Genomic DNA, 16,974 nt, shown 5'->3' with positions numbered 1-16,974 from the left:
ACGAGTTGCATTTGGAGAGACGGTACCCTGCTTTCACAATAGTTGTGTCTAGCCCTCTTGCATATCTGGAGCAAACCTGCCAACCAATCCACTTCCTGTAGTCAGCAATTCCATCCCTAACGGAGAGGGAAAAAAGTGGATGGAAGAATTTTACTTGGTGTTCTAATAAGGCGTTCGGAAGAGCAACCTCTACTTGGCCGTCCGTCTGCAACACTCAAGAGTTTCGCCATATAGAAACATAACTTGAGTTTTAAATCGCGTTTGTGCTGGGAGGCTGTTCCGTCGATCGAAGAAGTGTAGAAGTAAAACACGCTCTCGGTTCAAAACCAGAAGTGTAGCCTATTAACCCTACAGATCTATGGCACGGAGGATACAATTGACGCGCATCTATTTGCATGAGAAGTAAAATCCTTTCAAGCGTCGAGCTTGGGAAGGTCAGAAGTGCTTTCATGTATTGGAAAAATGAGGTTTTGGCTCCTCTACCAGAGGGAAATAAGTTTTTATCCGAAGGAACTCCCGCAAAGCAGGTAATGTGAAGAAAGCAATGGTCTATAGTAAAAGCCAAAGCTTAAAATGCTTTTGGGGGATTGGTTTCTTGTTTCTAACATGCATGTTTAAAATACTCGCATGTTGTTCGTTGACACCATTCATATCTGCGGATCTTTTCCAAGTTTGTCCGCAGTCCAAATTTTCTTAACAGTTTTTGTGAGCCTTAAAATTAAGTTGTAGGCATCCTTGGTTGTATACTGTACAAAGATCAGCTGCGCCTCGCGCTGTGAAGAGGCACGCGCTTCTAGTATGAATAGTATGATTTGCAGTCCACCCTCTTCAACATGCCAATTCGCCAGAGAAGAATTAGATTTTAATTACTGCCATTAAAAATCAAATTTGCAATTCTTTGGGTGGCTCGTTGCCTTTTCTGATTGACAGTTGAAATTGACACTCCGGATCCCTCTTATCGTGAGCATTTCAAACTATTTGTAATTGCAGGTATTTTTTTCTCCTCCGGTTCCCTGGATTGCGAGGAAAACACGATTAGTTTAAGAGGCATGGATTAAGTGCAGAGAAAAAAAAATCAATCCACATTTAAATAGCTTCATTTAAACGCAGTCTTTTGTTGCAGGGCTCTAAATAGCCCACAACAGTTCACATTGGGAGTTATTGTTTGGACGCGTTATATAGCTGTAGGGCTGCAATGCCTTAAGGATTTCATGGCTAGAGATTGATGGAACGTGGAGCGGCGAGTTGATGTCAACTTGCTGTTGAATCTTGTCTTGTAGGTGATTTCTCCAGGAACGCCGCATACACCGGGTGCCTCACGCTGTGTGGAAGCCAAACATACACTCGTTATGGTGAGCAGTTACGTAAACGTTATAATGCGTAATTTGCAATGTGCGCAATGCTGTTTATTTTGATTGCATCTGAAGTCAAATAATGTATTGCCATGTATTTTAATGTTATTGCCATTTGATGATATTTTCTTTAAATTGCAATTGTAACATAATAAACCATAATGTGCCCATGTCAGTGATATTGTGATCCTGATGGCGAGACTAAAGCATAGGCTAATGTAAATTGTAATTATTTTGGCCCAAATGTGCTTAAAACGTATTCATGGTCTTATTATGTTTTTTTGTGCAGTCTCATTCGGACGGGGAATCCCACCGATCGAACATGGAGAGGGAGGATACGCGCTCCTCCCCAAGTCCCCCCTCTACACCGTCCATCTGCTCGCCTACCTCTACTGCCTCCTCGGTTCCGTCCACCGGGAAGAATGTGTGCGCGAGCTGCGGTTTGGAGATCCTGGACAGATACCTTCTCAAGGTGGGAGTGCTCGTGTCATTGGACAGACCCAAATGAGCACATGTTGTTTTTGTGTGCAAAAAGTATTACATTGTAGAAAATAATAATGTAAACATTGTTTTGGTTTACAAAAAAAAAACGTTAATCTCCTATGTTTCATCTGTTGAGACAAAATCAGAATATTACTGGTTACATTATCTCCCTTATGTTTAAATATTAATATAGTAATGCCGGAAATAAGATTCCAAAATATAAAGCTCTAAAATAATGTATTAGTCTCAGTTGATTGTTTTGGACACAATCACCTATTCTAAACATATAGGAAATGACATGTGCGAGGTTCATAAATCATGTTATGGTTTATCTGTCTCAACTTAACGTCTAGAACAACGCCCAGATTCGCGTCCTGTGCACTCGCGTGCTCTGAAGTAAAAACACGACTGGCTGGGTGTGTTTTAAAGAGATGGAGGAAGTGTGTGTTACAAAACTATGAGGATCATTAGCCCACGATCTGCCTCAATGTGTCTTACGTTTTTATATGGAAAACAGGCATGTGGAAACCATCTTATCAGGAAGCGATGGAATTATTCATTAAACTTACAGCTTATATCTTGATAGCTGGATGATTTTCCGGACTGTTGATCGTTGAAATCTGAACATATGTGCTTCCATCTATAAAATAAGGTACTTAGAAAATCTATAGCATAAACTAATACTTTATTTTCGTAATAATAGCTGATTTTGAATGTCCACTAAAACAAACATACTATGCTTTTATTTTCTGTTTAATAATCTATTGTAAGGTCACCGCAAAGATATCCGAACTATTTATTTGGCACATTGTTCTAATAACGGGAAATAAATGAATGATACAGTAGATAGAATATTTGTAAACAAATATTATAATTATTTTTAATTTGCCTACAAACCTTTATGTAGGGACAAGCATCAAATTAATTAAATAAATAAGACTCATCCCTCAACCTATTTACGAATAATATTAATTGAAACGGAAAAAATCAAGTAAAAACTATAACACATTTTTACATGCAGCCTATAATTCATGTGTCCACATAAATTCACATTTCATGTAACCGGTATGTAACCGGTATTCAGACCTCTCAGACAAGTCATACTATTTTTGTAGTTCCATCAAAATACCAACAAAAATATGGATTTTTTTTCGATACCAAATTCGGCATGAATTCACCCTTTTTACGTTTTGTTGCAGTTTTTAGGTTATTAATTGTATAAATTTACTATAATGCCTATCAATAGCATCATTTTTTTTAATGTTTTGAAATTGTTTCAATAATAGCCTAATATATTATTTCAGTATTTTGATTTCACTGTTATGTTTTGCAGGTAAATAACTTGATTTGGCACGTGAGGTGTCTGGAGTGTTCGGTTTGCCGGACGTCATTGCGTCAACACAACAGCTGTTACATCAAAAACAAAGAGATCTTCTGTAAAATGGATTATTTCAGGTAGGGTAAGTTTTTGAATTTGTTTAAAAAATATTATTCAGGTTTGCTGCTGCCTGCCAAAAGAAAACATTCCTCTTTTTCCCGTTAAGGTACTCTCACGTGAGATTCTGGTTGTCTAAAAATCTGAAGCAAAATAGGGGTAGGGCTACGACTTCAATCACGTTTTATGAAGTCCATTGTTAAGGCTATACCGCTGGCCAATAATATGATTCTGTTCGCAGAACAGGCCGTAGAGTATTTTTTATAATGGCGCGTGAAGGGATATGCCTACGTAATTTGCAGGACTCAAATTCCTGATACTATACGCTGAAGATGTTTATTCGATTAATACGGATAACAGCAATATCCATACATTTTTGCATTTCAGTTTTGCATGTCAAATGTCAGCTATTACATCATTTATTAAAAACATAATTTATTAACATCAACAAAACGATTGCAAAAAGCCATTTTTTATGTAATCACAACAAACTAATACAACATATTAACGAGGCTACAACACTATTAATGTATGAATACGTAGCCTAACATGTTTAGGTTTAGACGTGTAATTGTTTCCGCTAATAGGCTACTAATTGCTATGATTGTCCTTCATGAATTGTCAGCTCAGCTTAAGATTTATAAAGCAAAGTGAGATATATTGATACTAAGGTGATTATATATACGATACTATTGGTTATTTTATTGTTATCTAATATCTAGTTGGTGTCTTCGCTTATCAATATATTAATAATCGTTAATAAAACGTATTTGATAAAAAAAGGCAAATCTCAGAAATTATTTCGTGAGAATGCCTATCCTGCTGAAAGACATGCGAAATAATTCATAGCAAATTATCACTACACATTTTAATATGTGCTATCTTCACCAATTCTATAACTATTCCCTTACGTTTTCTCATCCATTTCCTGCACAACATCACCATCCATCATTGCTTTTAATGCTGTTATGTTTAAAAATAGTTATATAATTGACCACATTGATTGGCATATACAAAATATATACGACACATTATTGCTTTTTCAAAGCTGTTTTATTTCCAATATTCTATACATTTTACTTTTTTTAAACATAAATAGGCTATTACACACAATGCAGAATTAGGAGAAGACTCCTCGGCTAAAGTTGCGATGTGAAGTCTCAGGCAGCAGCACGTGTGTCTCCAGTGTATCATGATTGCAGAGCACTCAACACAGAGCCGGAATACAAACTCTCAATTGGCCAGGACTTTTCTCCTCCGCCTCTATTCCCAGTCAATGTGAAGTGACTGGCCCTTTAAAGTCGATACTGTGTTTTAGAAGCTGCTGCCTCTGAAGGTTTATTTTCTGTGTTAGGCTAATAATCTGAAGTGATGCTTCACAAGATGTTTCATCTAAAGCCGAGCCCTTCACAGAGTCCCTGTACAGTAGCACAGTGGAACTATTGAAATACAGTGCCTTGTGTATATTTTGCAAAGAATGTAAGGAATGTTATTTCTTGTGGCTCTGTACTCCAGAGGTTTGTATTTGAAATCAAATAGTGTACAATTTAAATGACTGATTTCCAACATTCTTTATTTCATCTTCATTTCATACATATACTTCCCCCCCCCCCTACATTTCAAGCCAACAACAGCATTTAACTAGAGTAATGTAATGAAGCATTCATGTTTAGTATTTGGTCCCATATCACGCAATGACTACATCAAGTTTATGACTGTAGAAATGTTGGATGCATTTGCTGTTTATTTTGGGAGAGTAAAGTAAATTATTTTTCCCAATAGAAATGAATAGTAAATCATGCATTTTGTCATTTTGGAAACACTACATAAGAATAGAATATATCTCTCAACACTTCTACATTTATGTGGATACAACCATGTTTATAGATTGTCATGTTAACCTCTCCCCCTGGTTATTGTAAGGATGAGTGGTTAGCATCTTTCTTGGGGGTAGGACATTTGTGTGTTTTATAGGGCAAATTAAACATAAAAATGTTGGTCTGGTCTAAACAATGAAACCAGTATCATTTGAATGAAAGCCATAAATCTATCATGTAATCCCAGTAATCTGAAGTATAAAATCTTTTGGAATAGAGTGTAGAGCCAAAAAAAGAAAACATCTCACTGTTCCGTTCCTTATGCAGAGCCGTACAGGAAGAGGAAAACATGTGGTTGTGCCAGGGCATGCAGAGCCCAGTTATCAGATCAACATCAAGCTGAGATTATCCTCATCAGGGATACTGCCATGTCATATGGGTAATATGCTTATGAGACCGGGATAAATATTGAATGAATGATTGCAAATCCCAAACGACCCATGAAATGGTCTCTAATAATGCAGAACACAACCCGACTATCGCTTCTTATTTTTGATAGATGGATATCGTGTTCATTTGAGTTTGTCATTCGTAACTAAGTATGCTGATCTCTTATGATCAGAAGGAATTCCTTAGCAGCTGGGTGTGGCCTTTATAAAAATAAGTAATTGCGGAATAATAAGGCCTGTAATTCAATAAACATTAACCCATAGGATATGTTGAAATATTTATATTAGCATATTCATATAAATTTATGGAATGTTGATTTAAATAAATATATTTATATAAGTGTATTATTTGATATATAATCCATAACAACTGACAGAACGACCACTATTTATTTTGTACAATTATTGGGCATCACACAGGATTAAGAAAAAAAGAATATCCCAGAAATAACAAATAACAAATCTTGTCAGTTGTGGACAATAAAAACAATCTCCATTTTAACGGAGACATCCAACACAATTTTTATTTCAGATCCAATTATGAGGTTCTGAAGTAACCCACAGAACCTCACTATATCCCTAAACATTATATATGGCTTGTTTTACCAGTATATCTTTTACTGTGTAACAATTACACATCATAGAAATCCATCTTTCCTGTAGTGGGACACAGAACTGTGCGTCAGATATATACCTGTTCCATATAGGGTATGCTCATTTTCTCCAAAGCCTTATGGTTCCTGATCCAAAATCTCGCCCAGGTTATAGGGTTCCATTTGAGCCACAGAGAGTATGGTGGTGTGTTGGGGTCACAACTACAGGCAGATTTTGATTGGCTGGTTAATGTATTATGTTGGACACAGGAAAAGAGCTTTAATGGTTCCAAGCTTGAAAGGGAGCCTTGGCACTGATCCTGAGACCAGGGAACAGTCACTTCAGCCGCATACAGTGGGCACGGTGGCATCCCCTTCCCTGTGTGTGTGTAAACAGTTTAGCATGACGGGCAAGGCCCGTAAACAGTGAGGAACGTGTCATCTCCCAGCTCCGTGCCCCTTCCCCTCAGGAGGCGACAGCCTTCGTGGAAAGAGAGGTGTGTGTGCACACGTGAGCATGTCAGACAGGTGAGAGGGGTGACCCAGCCTCAGGGCTTTCGTGTTGCGTGAGGACCTTGGCGGGTTTCAGACTGGCACTTCTGCTGTGAAGTTTCAGCACGGACACCGGCTCTGGCCAGAGCTTTGAGGAGTGAGCTGTGTCGGTCAGTCCGCCTGTCAAGCGTTTGGGTGATTGTAACTTAATACGGAACCACTGCTCTGAGGTTTATAATCACTGGCAATTAAAGCCCTGAGCCCAGTGCAGCCCGGGTTAGGCTGTTTCTGAACGTGATTTTTGTCACACTCCGTACACACAGACCCATGCAGGAACACATGCTGGAAAACACATGAATGCACTGACACGGACGCTCACCTAACACACACACATTGATAAGCAGGCTTGCCGATTTAACAAGTGCTGGGGAAAACGTCTGCGGTTCTGATCTCTCTGTCCACATTGCTGTCTGGGTGTGTATTTACGGGTGTGCAAGTAGAAATGTGTGTGCGAGTGCACGCCATGGGAACCTGCTAATGTAAATATGACTGTGCTTACTTCCCCACTAAGACCTTTGTTTGTCTAGTTATGTCCAGGCAACTGTCAATCATTAGGGTGTTGTTATGTTTTACAACATGTTGTGTGTATCCTGCTACACAATAACAATGTTAGACGTGACCCGTATTAACACAAGGACCCGTTGGCCACGTTCTCCACGTTCTCCGTTCCCCCCAAATACTTCTATTCCCTCCGGTGGGGAGCAATTATAATGGAAAAGTTGGGGATTTGTATTGTGAAATGGACACGGTTGACAGCCGCACATCGACGAAGGATATCAGTGATGTTTTGCCATGGTATGTGGTTGTGGTCGGGACCAGGAGCATGGCCGAATGCGGGTTTGGTTTTGTTTACAGCAGTGTTGTGTATTAAACCGTCGGAGACTGTCACACAGTCTCCCAAACTGACTTCACTGCTCGGGCAGTGAGAGGTTTGAATGAATTCTCTCTCCTGCAGCTTGACACTCAACCTCACTGGTGTTAACCCGGTTACCTGCCAGGCCTGGAGGAAGGGTTAGACTGGCAGTGGTTCTGAGGACCAGACCGGGCTCCGCTCATTCTGGCTCCAGAGACAAAAACAAGGAGTTATTTCTCATTTGTGTCAGTCTCTCATCTGGCTGCCGGACTGACAGCCGCTGTAATGGGGCGTAATAGCAGGAAATCAGAGTCGGTTAGCTGCGCCTGGGGGTGCAGGGGAAGGGTTGGGAGGTGGAGGAGGACCGGGACAGAGCAGACGCTGTACCCTAACCCTCTCTGTCAGCCAGGCCCCCCGAAACCAAGAGGGGGGCGGGGGGGATGTCCAGCCTGCCGTCGAGCTGCGAGCAGCCCGTGAGCCGCGGGCCACACAGGAAGTTGCAAAGCGCCGCTAATCAGGGGCACCCGGGGATGCTGACACTGTAACCCGAGTGGTCGTCCTCGCCGCTGCGTTTGGGGGCGAGGGGCGGGAGGAGGGCAGCCCCGAGCGGGTCTTGGGGGGGGGGGGGGGGGGGGGGGGGTTGGTGTGTGTGTGTATGTGTGTTAGGTGGAGGGGGTGTGTGTGGAAGGGGGGGGGGTGAGGAGGACGTGCTGTATGTAGCCTATACAGGCCTCGTCATCAGAACGATGAGGTCTCCTTAGCAACGGAGAGGAGCAAGCTTGAGTGAAACCAGACCAGGGTAGAGGAAAGAAAGACTGGAGATGTCAAGTCTGACAGGAGAAGTCAGGAAGGTAAACAAACAAGATAATCAGCGTCTCTCTGTTCTCCACTGGGCGAGGATGAAATTACGTTTTCTTACCTGGTAGGAAATAGGGCAACTATAAAGTTTTGGTAAGCGAATACAATGTTTTTCAGAATGTGATCATTTTAATTTGATGAAAAACAGAGCATGTTGATAATAAACACTTCCATAAAAGTATCCACAGAAAGATATCGACATGGGCATTTTAAGAACATATCTCCCTACGTTCCATAGCCTAATATGTTCAGGCTCAATATTCTTGGAGATGAATGTACTCCTTAAGCCTGCGCAACTGTGTAGGCCTCTTAACTACCGAGCTAGCATGAAAACCGCAAATTAAACAGAGGCCTCTCAGGGCCGATCAACCACAGATCACAGAATTCCCATAGCATATCAAAATTAATCCGCAAAACCTGCACCTCTTCAAGTATTTTTCAGCTGTTTGTAGACAAAAATAGTGGAGAGCAGAGAGAAAAGCTTTATGGAAAGGATTTTCCTTCTAAAGGTAATAGAGGCTGCAGAGTTGACATAAACCCAGAATAAACTTCAGGTTTTTGCTACAAAGGCATAATTAAATAGCAAGCTAATTTAGAAGAAAAAGATAATGATATATACAGACATGCACAAAGGCAAACAACTTTCTCTATACCCTGCGTTGTCAAGGTAGTTTTCTGTTTCACAACATTTATTTCTTAACTGTCCTCCACAATGCATCGTCGCTCAACACGCTGTATTGATGGCAATAGAGATGTCACTTTAAAGGCCCCGTGCTGTCAAAATGTGATTGAAATTGATATTTCCACATTATAATGTTTAAATAAAACTCTGAAAAGGTTAAAATGACGACAATGCCTATTTGGTTTAAGTGGTGTTTAAAAAAAACGCCATGACTTACAGCCTGTCTAGTTGGAATGATACTTCTTGCCAACTGCATGATGTCACGAGAATGGTATAATTATATAGACCAATGACAATTGAGCTTTGTAAGGGGATGGCCTGTAGAATACATGCCAATCAGATCCGTGTACTGAAAATTCTTAAAACGTGTTTCCTAACGTGCATTGCGGTCAGACTGAGCATTTCAAGAGTAGCTCAGGGAAATCAGTGTGGATTTAAAACGGCGATGTCAGAGACAGTTTGGGGGCTTTAAAACACACAACCAACCATGGAAAAGGGTCATGCGTGTCCTGTGAGCAGTCTGCAAGGCTATTTCTGTATTGTCCCATCTCTCTCGGCCCCTGGTCAATCAGTAGGTCTGAAGACGCATATAGCTTTAACTGAGGCAATGGCGGGACAGGTGTGTGTGTGTATACACTCTAGCTTGTTTCTTTCAGTACGCCAGAGCCGACCACCATCTTTTCCCAGGGAGGCTGAGACATCCAGCCAGTCGACTGGGGCCCATCTCTATGTGGTCATGTGACCTCTCCGTTGATGTAGCCCAGTGCTTCTCAGCACTGGAATCAGTGAAACGTGGAAGCCGAGCAACTCAAACCTGTGGCGTCATCCTGGAACTTGGAAGGGCTACATTCCACTCGGCATCACACTCCCTATATAGCGCAGAGCTTTGGACCAACCTGCTATGAGGGGAATCGGTTTCCCTCTGGGCACTGCCACAGAGAGGGGGAGGGGCTTGTCTGCTGCCAAAATCAGTCTGACGCTTCCTACCCCGTCCACTGTGATTGGTGATCCTCTCCGCCTGTCACATGCGCGTCCCTTCGCCACTCCCTCCTCTGGGCGTTTGAGAGATGGCAACACCATATTTACAACATTATTAATTGAGACAGCTTAGGTTGATTTGACTCTCCTCTGACATGTGGTCAGGGCATGGGCTGCCATTAGAGCAGCCCTTCTCCGTGAGACACCAACTAGGTCATAACAGTCCGGACGAAACCAGTTCAAATAAACAAACACCTGATCTCTGGTGTGTTACGGTGTATATGGCACGTTTCGTTCAGGTTAGCCAGGCAGTCATAACATCGGCTGCATTTACACAGGCTGCTTCATTTGGGCATTTTTCCCCCACTAATTGGTATCGTAACCAATCACATCAGATTCTGAAAAGATTGGAATTGGGCTACCTATGTAATGGCAGGCTAAATATATAATATTTTATTGGTCGTCTTTCAGTTTGTCACATGCCCCTTGTTGGATATTTTTGCGGGGAGATTCTGCGCAGAAGTGACAAACCTTCACAGGATACTTTTACATCTGGGCAATGAGATTACTAGTGTTAAACATGAAATATTAGTGTAAAACATAAAATTGGCAAAAAATATTATTCATGTCAAAATCATGTCAGTACATGGAGAGAACATTTACTTTGGCAAAATGGAGCTTGTAACGCCATGCCAAGAAATTCAGTGAACCTATTAAGAGCTTGAAATGAAAAAAATCTCCACTCAACTTTTAACTTAAACTGATCAAAAACCAAGTTAAACAGTAACGACAGACCAATTTTCTGATTTAAAGGGGCATGTGTAGATTCCTGTCTCTAACGTTTACAAGAATGAATTTTAAACATTGACACAACTTGTCTCCTCCTCCCCTACCTTTACTGATCGAGACTGGAATAGTATTAGACTGGAATAGTATTAGACTGGAATAGTATTAGACTGGAAAAGTATTAGACTGGAATAGTATTAGACTGGAAAAGTATTAGACTGGAATAGTATGAGACTGGAATAGTATTAGACTGGAATAGTATTAGACTGGAATAGTATGAGACTGGAATAGAATAAGACTGGAATAGTATGAGACTGGAATAGTATTAGACTGGAATAGAATGAGACTGGAATAGTATTACACTGGAATAGTATTAGACTGGAAGAGTATTAGCTATTCCACTTGGAAAATGAGTAGGTTTAGGGTGGGTGGGGTACTGCGATTGTGTAAAGTGAATATCAACTGTTAGACAGACAGGCAAAACACTTCAAAAGAGAATATCTCAGGCACTATTTTGTAGAAAAGAAACATGAACGGAAACATTCCCTGTAGATGTCTTCTGGTAATTTATCCTTGTGGTTCAGCATAAATCAAACAAATTGTCCCTTTAAAGGATACTGAAGTTTCGATAAAAGAAATGCATGATTCTCTTGTTATATCTTTTTTAAACAGTTTCCAAGATCAGACATGAGTATCAAATCAGGTAGTTTGAATTTGAGCTGTCACTGTCCTCACTGTTCAGTTAAAGTCTTGTGAAGCAATAGTGTGATGTCTACACTGCACACGCAAACAGGAACAACGCCCACACACTGCATGTAAACCACCTCTTCTCCATGGCCCGGCACATAAGTCAGGGCTTCATGCGTCAGCAGAGAGACTGCAGGTGTTAATGTGTTTGGACTGGGAACTGGGCCGGCAGCCGCAGACAGTCTGAGGCTATCTTCCATCCAGCCAGGTTTCTGCTTCAGCTTTGACAGTGCCCTCAGGAGGGCTCAGTGGACCAAGTATCTGGAACAAGTTTATGTATGCAACACTTCAATTAATTGATTTTACAAATCAATGGAGATGGATGGGCTATTTATCAAATGTATGTAATAAAATTAAATAAAAATTGTCAGTGCATTATTATAAATGAATTGTATTTCCTAGTTCAATTAATCTATAAGCACTGCTGTGTTTTGCACATAAAGTTGAAATAACAGGCTTGTTTCTGCACTGTTTTGTTTCTATCAAAGTATTGATGCCACAGCCCTCTTCTCTCTCTTTCCCTCTCTCTCTCTTTCCCTCTCTCCCTTTCCCTGTCACTCTTTCACAGTAGGTTTGGTACAAAGTGTGCCCGCTGCGGCCGCCAAATCTACGCCAGCGATTGGGTGCGTCGGGCCCGGGGTAATGCCTATCACCTGGCCTGCTTCGCCTGTTTCTCCTGCAAGCGGCAGCTGTCCACAGGGGAGGAGTTCGGGCTGGTGGAGGAGAAGGTGCTGTGCAGGATCCACTACGACACCATGGTGGAGAACCTCAAACGGGCTGCTGAGAGTGGTGAGTCAGTGGGCTCTACAGATCCTGTTCACTACTCTGGAAAGTCTCTAGAACACTCCCTTCTCATGGAAAAGCAAGAGCTCCTGTAAAAGCTACTGTGTATATTCTCTGATCAGATATGCTCACACAAACTTCAAAGACAAAGGCACGTCTTCCATTAACTGCAGCAGGGATACAGTACATGACATGGCCAGACATTTTAATGAACGAATTGTGATTCTGTCAGTAGATTCAAGACTGTGTTGATCTTTTTGAATTACAGAATATTTTACCAAATGTTTGACACAGTTGTGAAAAAGAAACTATTTTGCTCATTGAGTTGAGTTTAGGTAGTAATTCCAAAAGGTTAGGGTAAACGTTTGGTTTGGGTTAGTGTTCATCTTTAGGGATTAAATCTGAGTAGTTACGGTAACAGTTTGGGATAGCCCTTGGATTGACTCTGGGATCCTGAGCCATAGTTTGTGGTTCAAGCCCATCCAATATGCGTTTGCATTTAGCCAATTGGACGATGGAAAACTGAAACAGAAATAAAATATTGAGTCAAAGCTATATTGTTAGAATTTGCTGCACAACACATAGAGCTGTAGTAACCCTGGCCTTTGCCATAACTGCTCATTAATTTATAAAGCCATAGTAACCCTGGCCTTTGCTATAACTGCTCATTAATTTATAAAGACGTAGTAACCTTGGCCTTTGCTATAACTGCTCATTAATTTATAAAGCCGTAGTAACCCTGGCCTTTGCTATAACTGCTCATTAATTTATAAAGACGTAGTAACCTTGGCCTTTGCTATAACTGCTCATTAATTTATAAAGCCGTAGTAACCCTGGCCTTTGCTATAACTGCTCATTAATTTATAAAGACGTAGTAACCCTGGCCTTTGCTATAACTGCTCATTAATTTATAAAGCCGTAGTAACCCTGGCCTTTGCTATAACTGCTCATTAATTTATAAAGCCGTAGTAACCCTGGCCTTTGCTATAACTGCTCATTAATTCATAAAGCCGTAGTAACCCTGGCCTTTGCTATAACTGCTCATTAATTTGTCTGATGCCTCTTTCTGTCTCTTTTCTATTTCCCCTCTTGTTCCTCCCTTCTCCTTCCTGCCATCCTTTCGGTCTCTCTGTGTCTTGGTGTCTCAGGCAGTGGCATAACCCTGGAGGGGGCAGTTCCCTCGGAGCAGGACAGCCAACCCAAGCCTGCCAAAAGAGCACGTACCTCCTTTACTGCAGAGCAGCTACAGGTCAGTCTGGGAAGAGAGAAATGTGTGTGTGTGCTTCAACTCTCTTCATTTCTTTTTCTAATAAATTGCCCCAATTTGAATTGGCTGGGGAAGGTGTTTCACTTTCATATTAAATTGAGATGTTTATTTGCTTTCAACGTCGGCTGGGTTTGAGAACTCGTCAGTATTATTGCATTCATCACTTTTTCTCTGCAGTTCAGAACAAGCAATATAGACTACAGATCCTGTAAAACGAGGGATAATGGAGACAGTTGTTAACATTCCTGTTTTCCAGGTGATGCAGGCTCAGTTTGCGCAGGACAACAACCCTGACGCACAGACCTTGCAGAAACTGGCGGACATGACAGGCCTGAGCCGAAGAGTCATACAGGTGAGTGGCCGTCTTTCCCTTCAGCATTGCTAGCGTTTGTACCGGAAGGCAATTATACATTCAACCACTATGTGAAGAAAAAAAAGAAGCTAAAGGGTTAATCGCCCGCTGACAGTTCTACAACAAATAAACATGCACCGATACGAGAATCTAGCTACATATGTATGACGGCTGGTGACGTTGCATTTTCATAGGTTTGGTTTCAAAACTGCAGAGCAAGACACAAAAAGCATACCCCCCAGCACAGCGGACCCCCGCAGGGTCACCCCCAGTCCCGGATGCCCCCCTCGCTGCCGGACGACCTGCATTACTCCCCGTTTGGCAGTCCCGAGCGAGCACGCATGGTGGCACTGCACGGATACATCGAGAGTGAGTGTTACATTGGTTAGTCTTTTTACTACATCTTTACTACATCTTTACCACAACGAAGAAAATAAAGAGATAAAAGGCAGAGATTCTTCCTCAGCATACCATACATAGTTTGTGTTTTTTGGTGATAGTCAAATCTACGATATCATTTATAACTTATAATTTCACTCTCCTTACATATTTTTATTTAAAAAATTACAGTTTGTTGACAGTAGGAATTTGAAGGAGACAGGCGAAGTGGAGACAGATGTGAAGGGTGGAGACAGATGTGAAGGGTGGAGATAGAGGTGAAGGGTGGAGACAGATGTGAAGGGTGGAGACAGATGTGAAGGGTGGAGATAGAGGTGAAGGGTGGAGATAGATGTGAAGGGTGGAGACAGATGTGAAGGGTGGAGACAGATGTGAAGGGTGGAGATAAATGTGAAGGGTGGAGACAGAGGTGAAGGGTGGAGATAGATGTGAAGGGTGGAGATAGATGTGAAGGGTGGAGATAGATGTGAAGGGTGGAGACAGATGTGAAGGGTGGAGATAGATGTGAAGAGTGGAGACAGAGGTGAAGGGTGGAGACAGAGGTGAAGGGTGGAGACAGATGTGAAGGGTGGAGACAGATGTGAAGGGTGGAGACAGAGGTGAAGGGTGGAGACAGAGGTGAAGGGTGGAGATAGAGGTGAAGACACATAGGTGAAGGGTGGAGATAGAAGTAAAGGCAGAGGTGAGGGGTGGAGACACAGAGGTGAAGGGTGAAGACACAGAATTGAGGGGTGGAGACACAGAGGTGAAAGGTGGAGACAGAGGTAGAGACAGAGGTGAAGGGTGGAGACACAGAGGTGAAGGGTGGAGACACAGAATTGAGGGGTGGAGACACAGAGGTGAAAGGTGGAAATGGGGATTGAACGGTGGTTTCCAGTGGGGAGCCTGGAGTTTTAGTTCGCCACTACTTCCTCACCTTGGTAGCTTGCTAAATTGTTTTAATATTTCATGACACTGTAATATTAATCAGGTCCCGCTCTTCTGTTGTTTCAGGCCACCCCTTCTCCGTTCTGACGACACAAAGCCTGAACCCCCATCAAGGCATGTCGCTGCCCCAGCTACCCCTCAGCCGCTAACCAGCAGACGCTGCTGCTGCCACCCCCTAATTTCTGCCCCCTGACCTCCCACGAGCGACCTCCGTCTACCGGCCCGACCCCAGAGGTTAAACGTGATGACTTAATGAGAGGATTTAGGTTTGAGATGCCTGACCACTCTGAATGGAGAGAGAGAGAGAGAGAGAGAGAGAGAGAAAGAGACTGCCTCCTCTACTCTTCTTCTGGATTATGATTACATATCCTACCTACAGCCAGTCTGACTGTTTTCATCACAGAGGATGTGAGCCCTTCCTTTTACTTACTGGGACTTATATACAGTCAAGACACATTCATCCAGACTACAAGCTCCCTATGCAGTACGGGACCGAAATCTAATGGGGGAAAATAGGAGCAGGCTAAAAGGAACATGTACACTGTCAGATGTCTGAAGGGTAAAATATGAAATGAAAAAAATGGCAAGGGATTGGACTTGTGGGCGGGGCAGGCAGAGGACATGGAGGTAAGACACCTCGCTCCTTTTCTATGCCGGACGATACCATGAAGAATGATAAAAGACTGATGGTTTGGACACAGAATCTGCTATGAACAAAAGAAATAATAAACAATATTAATTTTAAATTCACAGCTGCTCATTTTGGTATTGTTTGAAATCATGAGGTAATCTGCATGCCGTTCATGTGCAGCCTTCTGTAAAGGCTATCAGCCTCCGATAAGGATAAATTGTGTGCCTTATCTTATCAACGCAAACCAAATGACCATAATAATATGGTTGATTGTTTCAAATTATAAACCATCTCCAGGCAGCTATGGTCAAACACAAATATTCACAGACAAAACCAACAACTGAATTGTGTAAGGAAGATTGTTAAAATAGTGGCACATGTAACGTTAAATTTGTACCAGTGGAAATACTGAAATACATTTTTATTCTTAATATTTCACCAAATCTATGATTAATTGTAACGTCCTTTTGACACTGACATACGTCTGTGAAATTTTTGACAGTAAAACTGGTTAGATGAGAAACAGAGGGAGATCTAAAATGCATTAACCGATCATCTTCCTTCAGTTGTAAAGACGAGCCGAAAGACAGTACATGTCACATTACATGTAATATCATGTTCAGAAAGGGTGTAGCATCAGTAATTTATAATTTATGTCGGTGCAGGATCCATGTCAGTTCAGTGTTTTGTTTTTGTCTTCTACATTTTGTCCAGCCTTTGTGCTTCACTGCTACGGGGTGAAATGAAGATGTGGTACAGTGTCAGTGGCCTGGGGGATTTTGACGTGTATATATGTAGATGTCTGTGGCTGGCCAGGCAGACTGACAGACAGACAGGGGAGAGGAAAGCTTGTGTGAAACTGTAACTTGGTGTTTTGGCTGTGGAGTGGAGTCAGTGAGGAACATGAGCCTGTGTTTACGATGGACTAACGGAGACAAGACCTCAGCGTTCTTGTATTTATTGAGACAATAGCCTGTAAGCACTTTTTTTTCTTGGAAATTGTCAAAATGGTCGTTTTATTAAAAAATAA

General features: G+C 41.8%; 1 protein-coding gene across 5 annotated transcripts; it reads left to right on the top strand.

The window, feature by feature from the left end:
• Positions 1–62: 62 nt before the first annotated feature.
• Positions 63–16,969, top strand: lhx6 (LIM homeobox 6). 5 transcript variants are annotated; one of them, XM_020053588.3, is made up of 9 exons: positions 63–527; positions 1,281–1,352; positions 1,642–1,824; positions 3,169–3,290; positions 12,157–12,374; positions 13,517–13,617; positions 13,892–13,987; positions 14,202–14,356; positions 15,380–16,969. In XM_020053588.3, the coding sequence occupies exons 1-9, from the start codon at positions 396–398 to the stop codon at positions 15,504–15,506; spliced, it is 1,206 nt and encodes a 401-aa protein (XP_019909147.1). In that variant the 5' UTR covers positions 63–395; the 3' UTR covers positions 15,507–16,969. The 5 variants fall into 5 exon arrangements, with proteins under 5 accessions (XP_019909147.1, XP_010875981.1, XP_010875983.1 ...); XM_010877679.4 differs by having other exon boundaries at positions 12,154–12,374; positions 15,380–16,968; XM_010877681.4 differs by having other exon boundaries at positions 12,154–12,374; positions 14,182–14,356; positions 15,380–16,964.
• Positions 16,970–16,974: the final 5 nt, after the last annotated feature.

The sequence above is a fragment of the Esox lucius genome, chromosome 14 (genome assembly GCF_011004845.1).
Source record: "Esox lucius isolate fEsoLuc1 chromosome 14, fEsoLuc1.pri, whole genome shotgun sequence".
Taxonomy (NCBI): Eukaryota; Metazoa; Chordata; class Actinopteri; order Esociformes; family Esocidae; genus Esox; species Esox lucius.
This window is presented reverse-complemented; position numbering and strand designations above follow the sequence as displayed.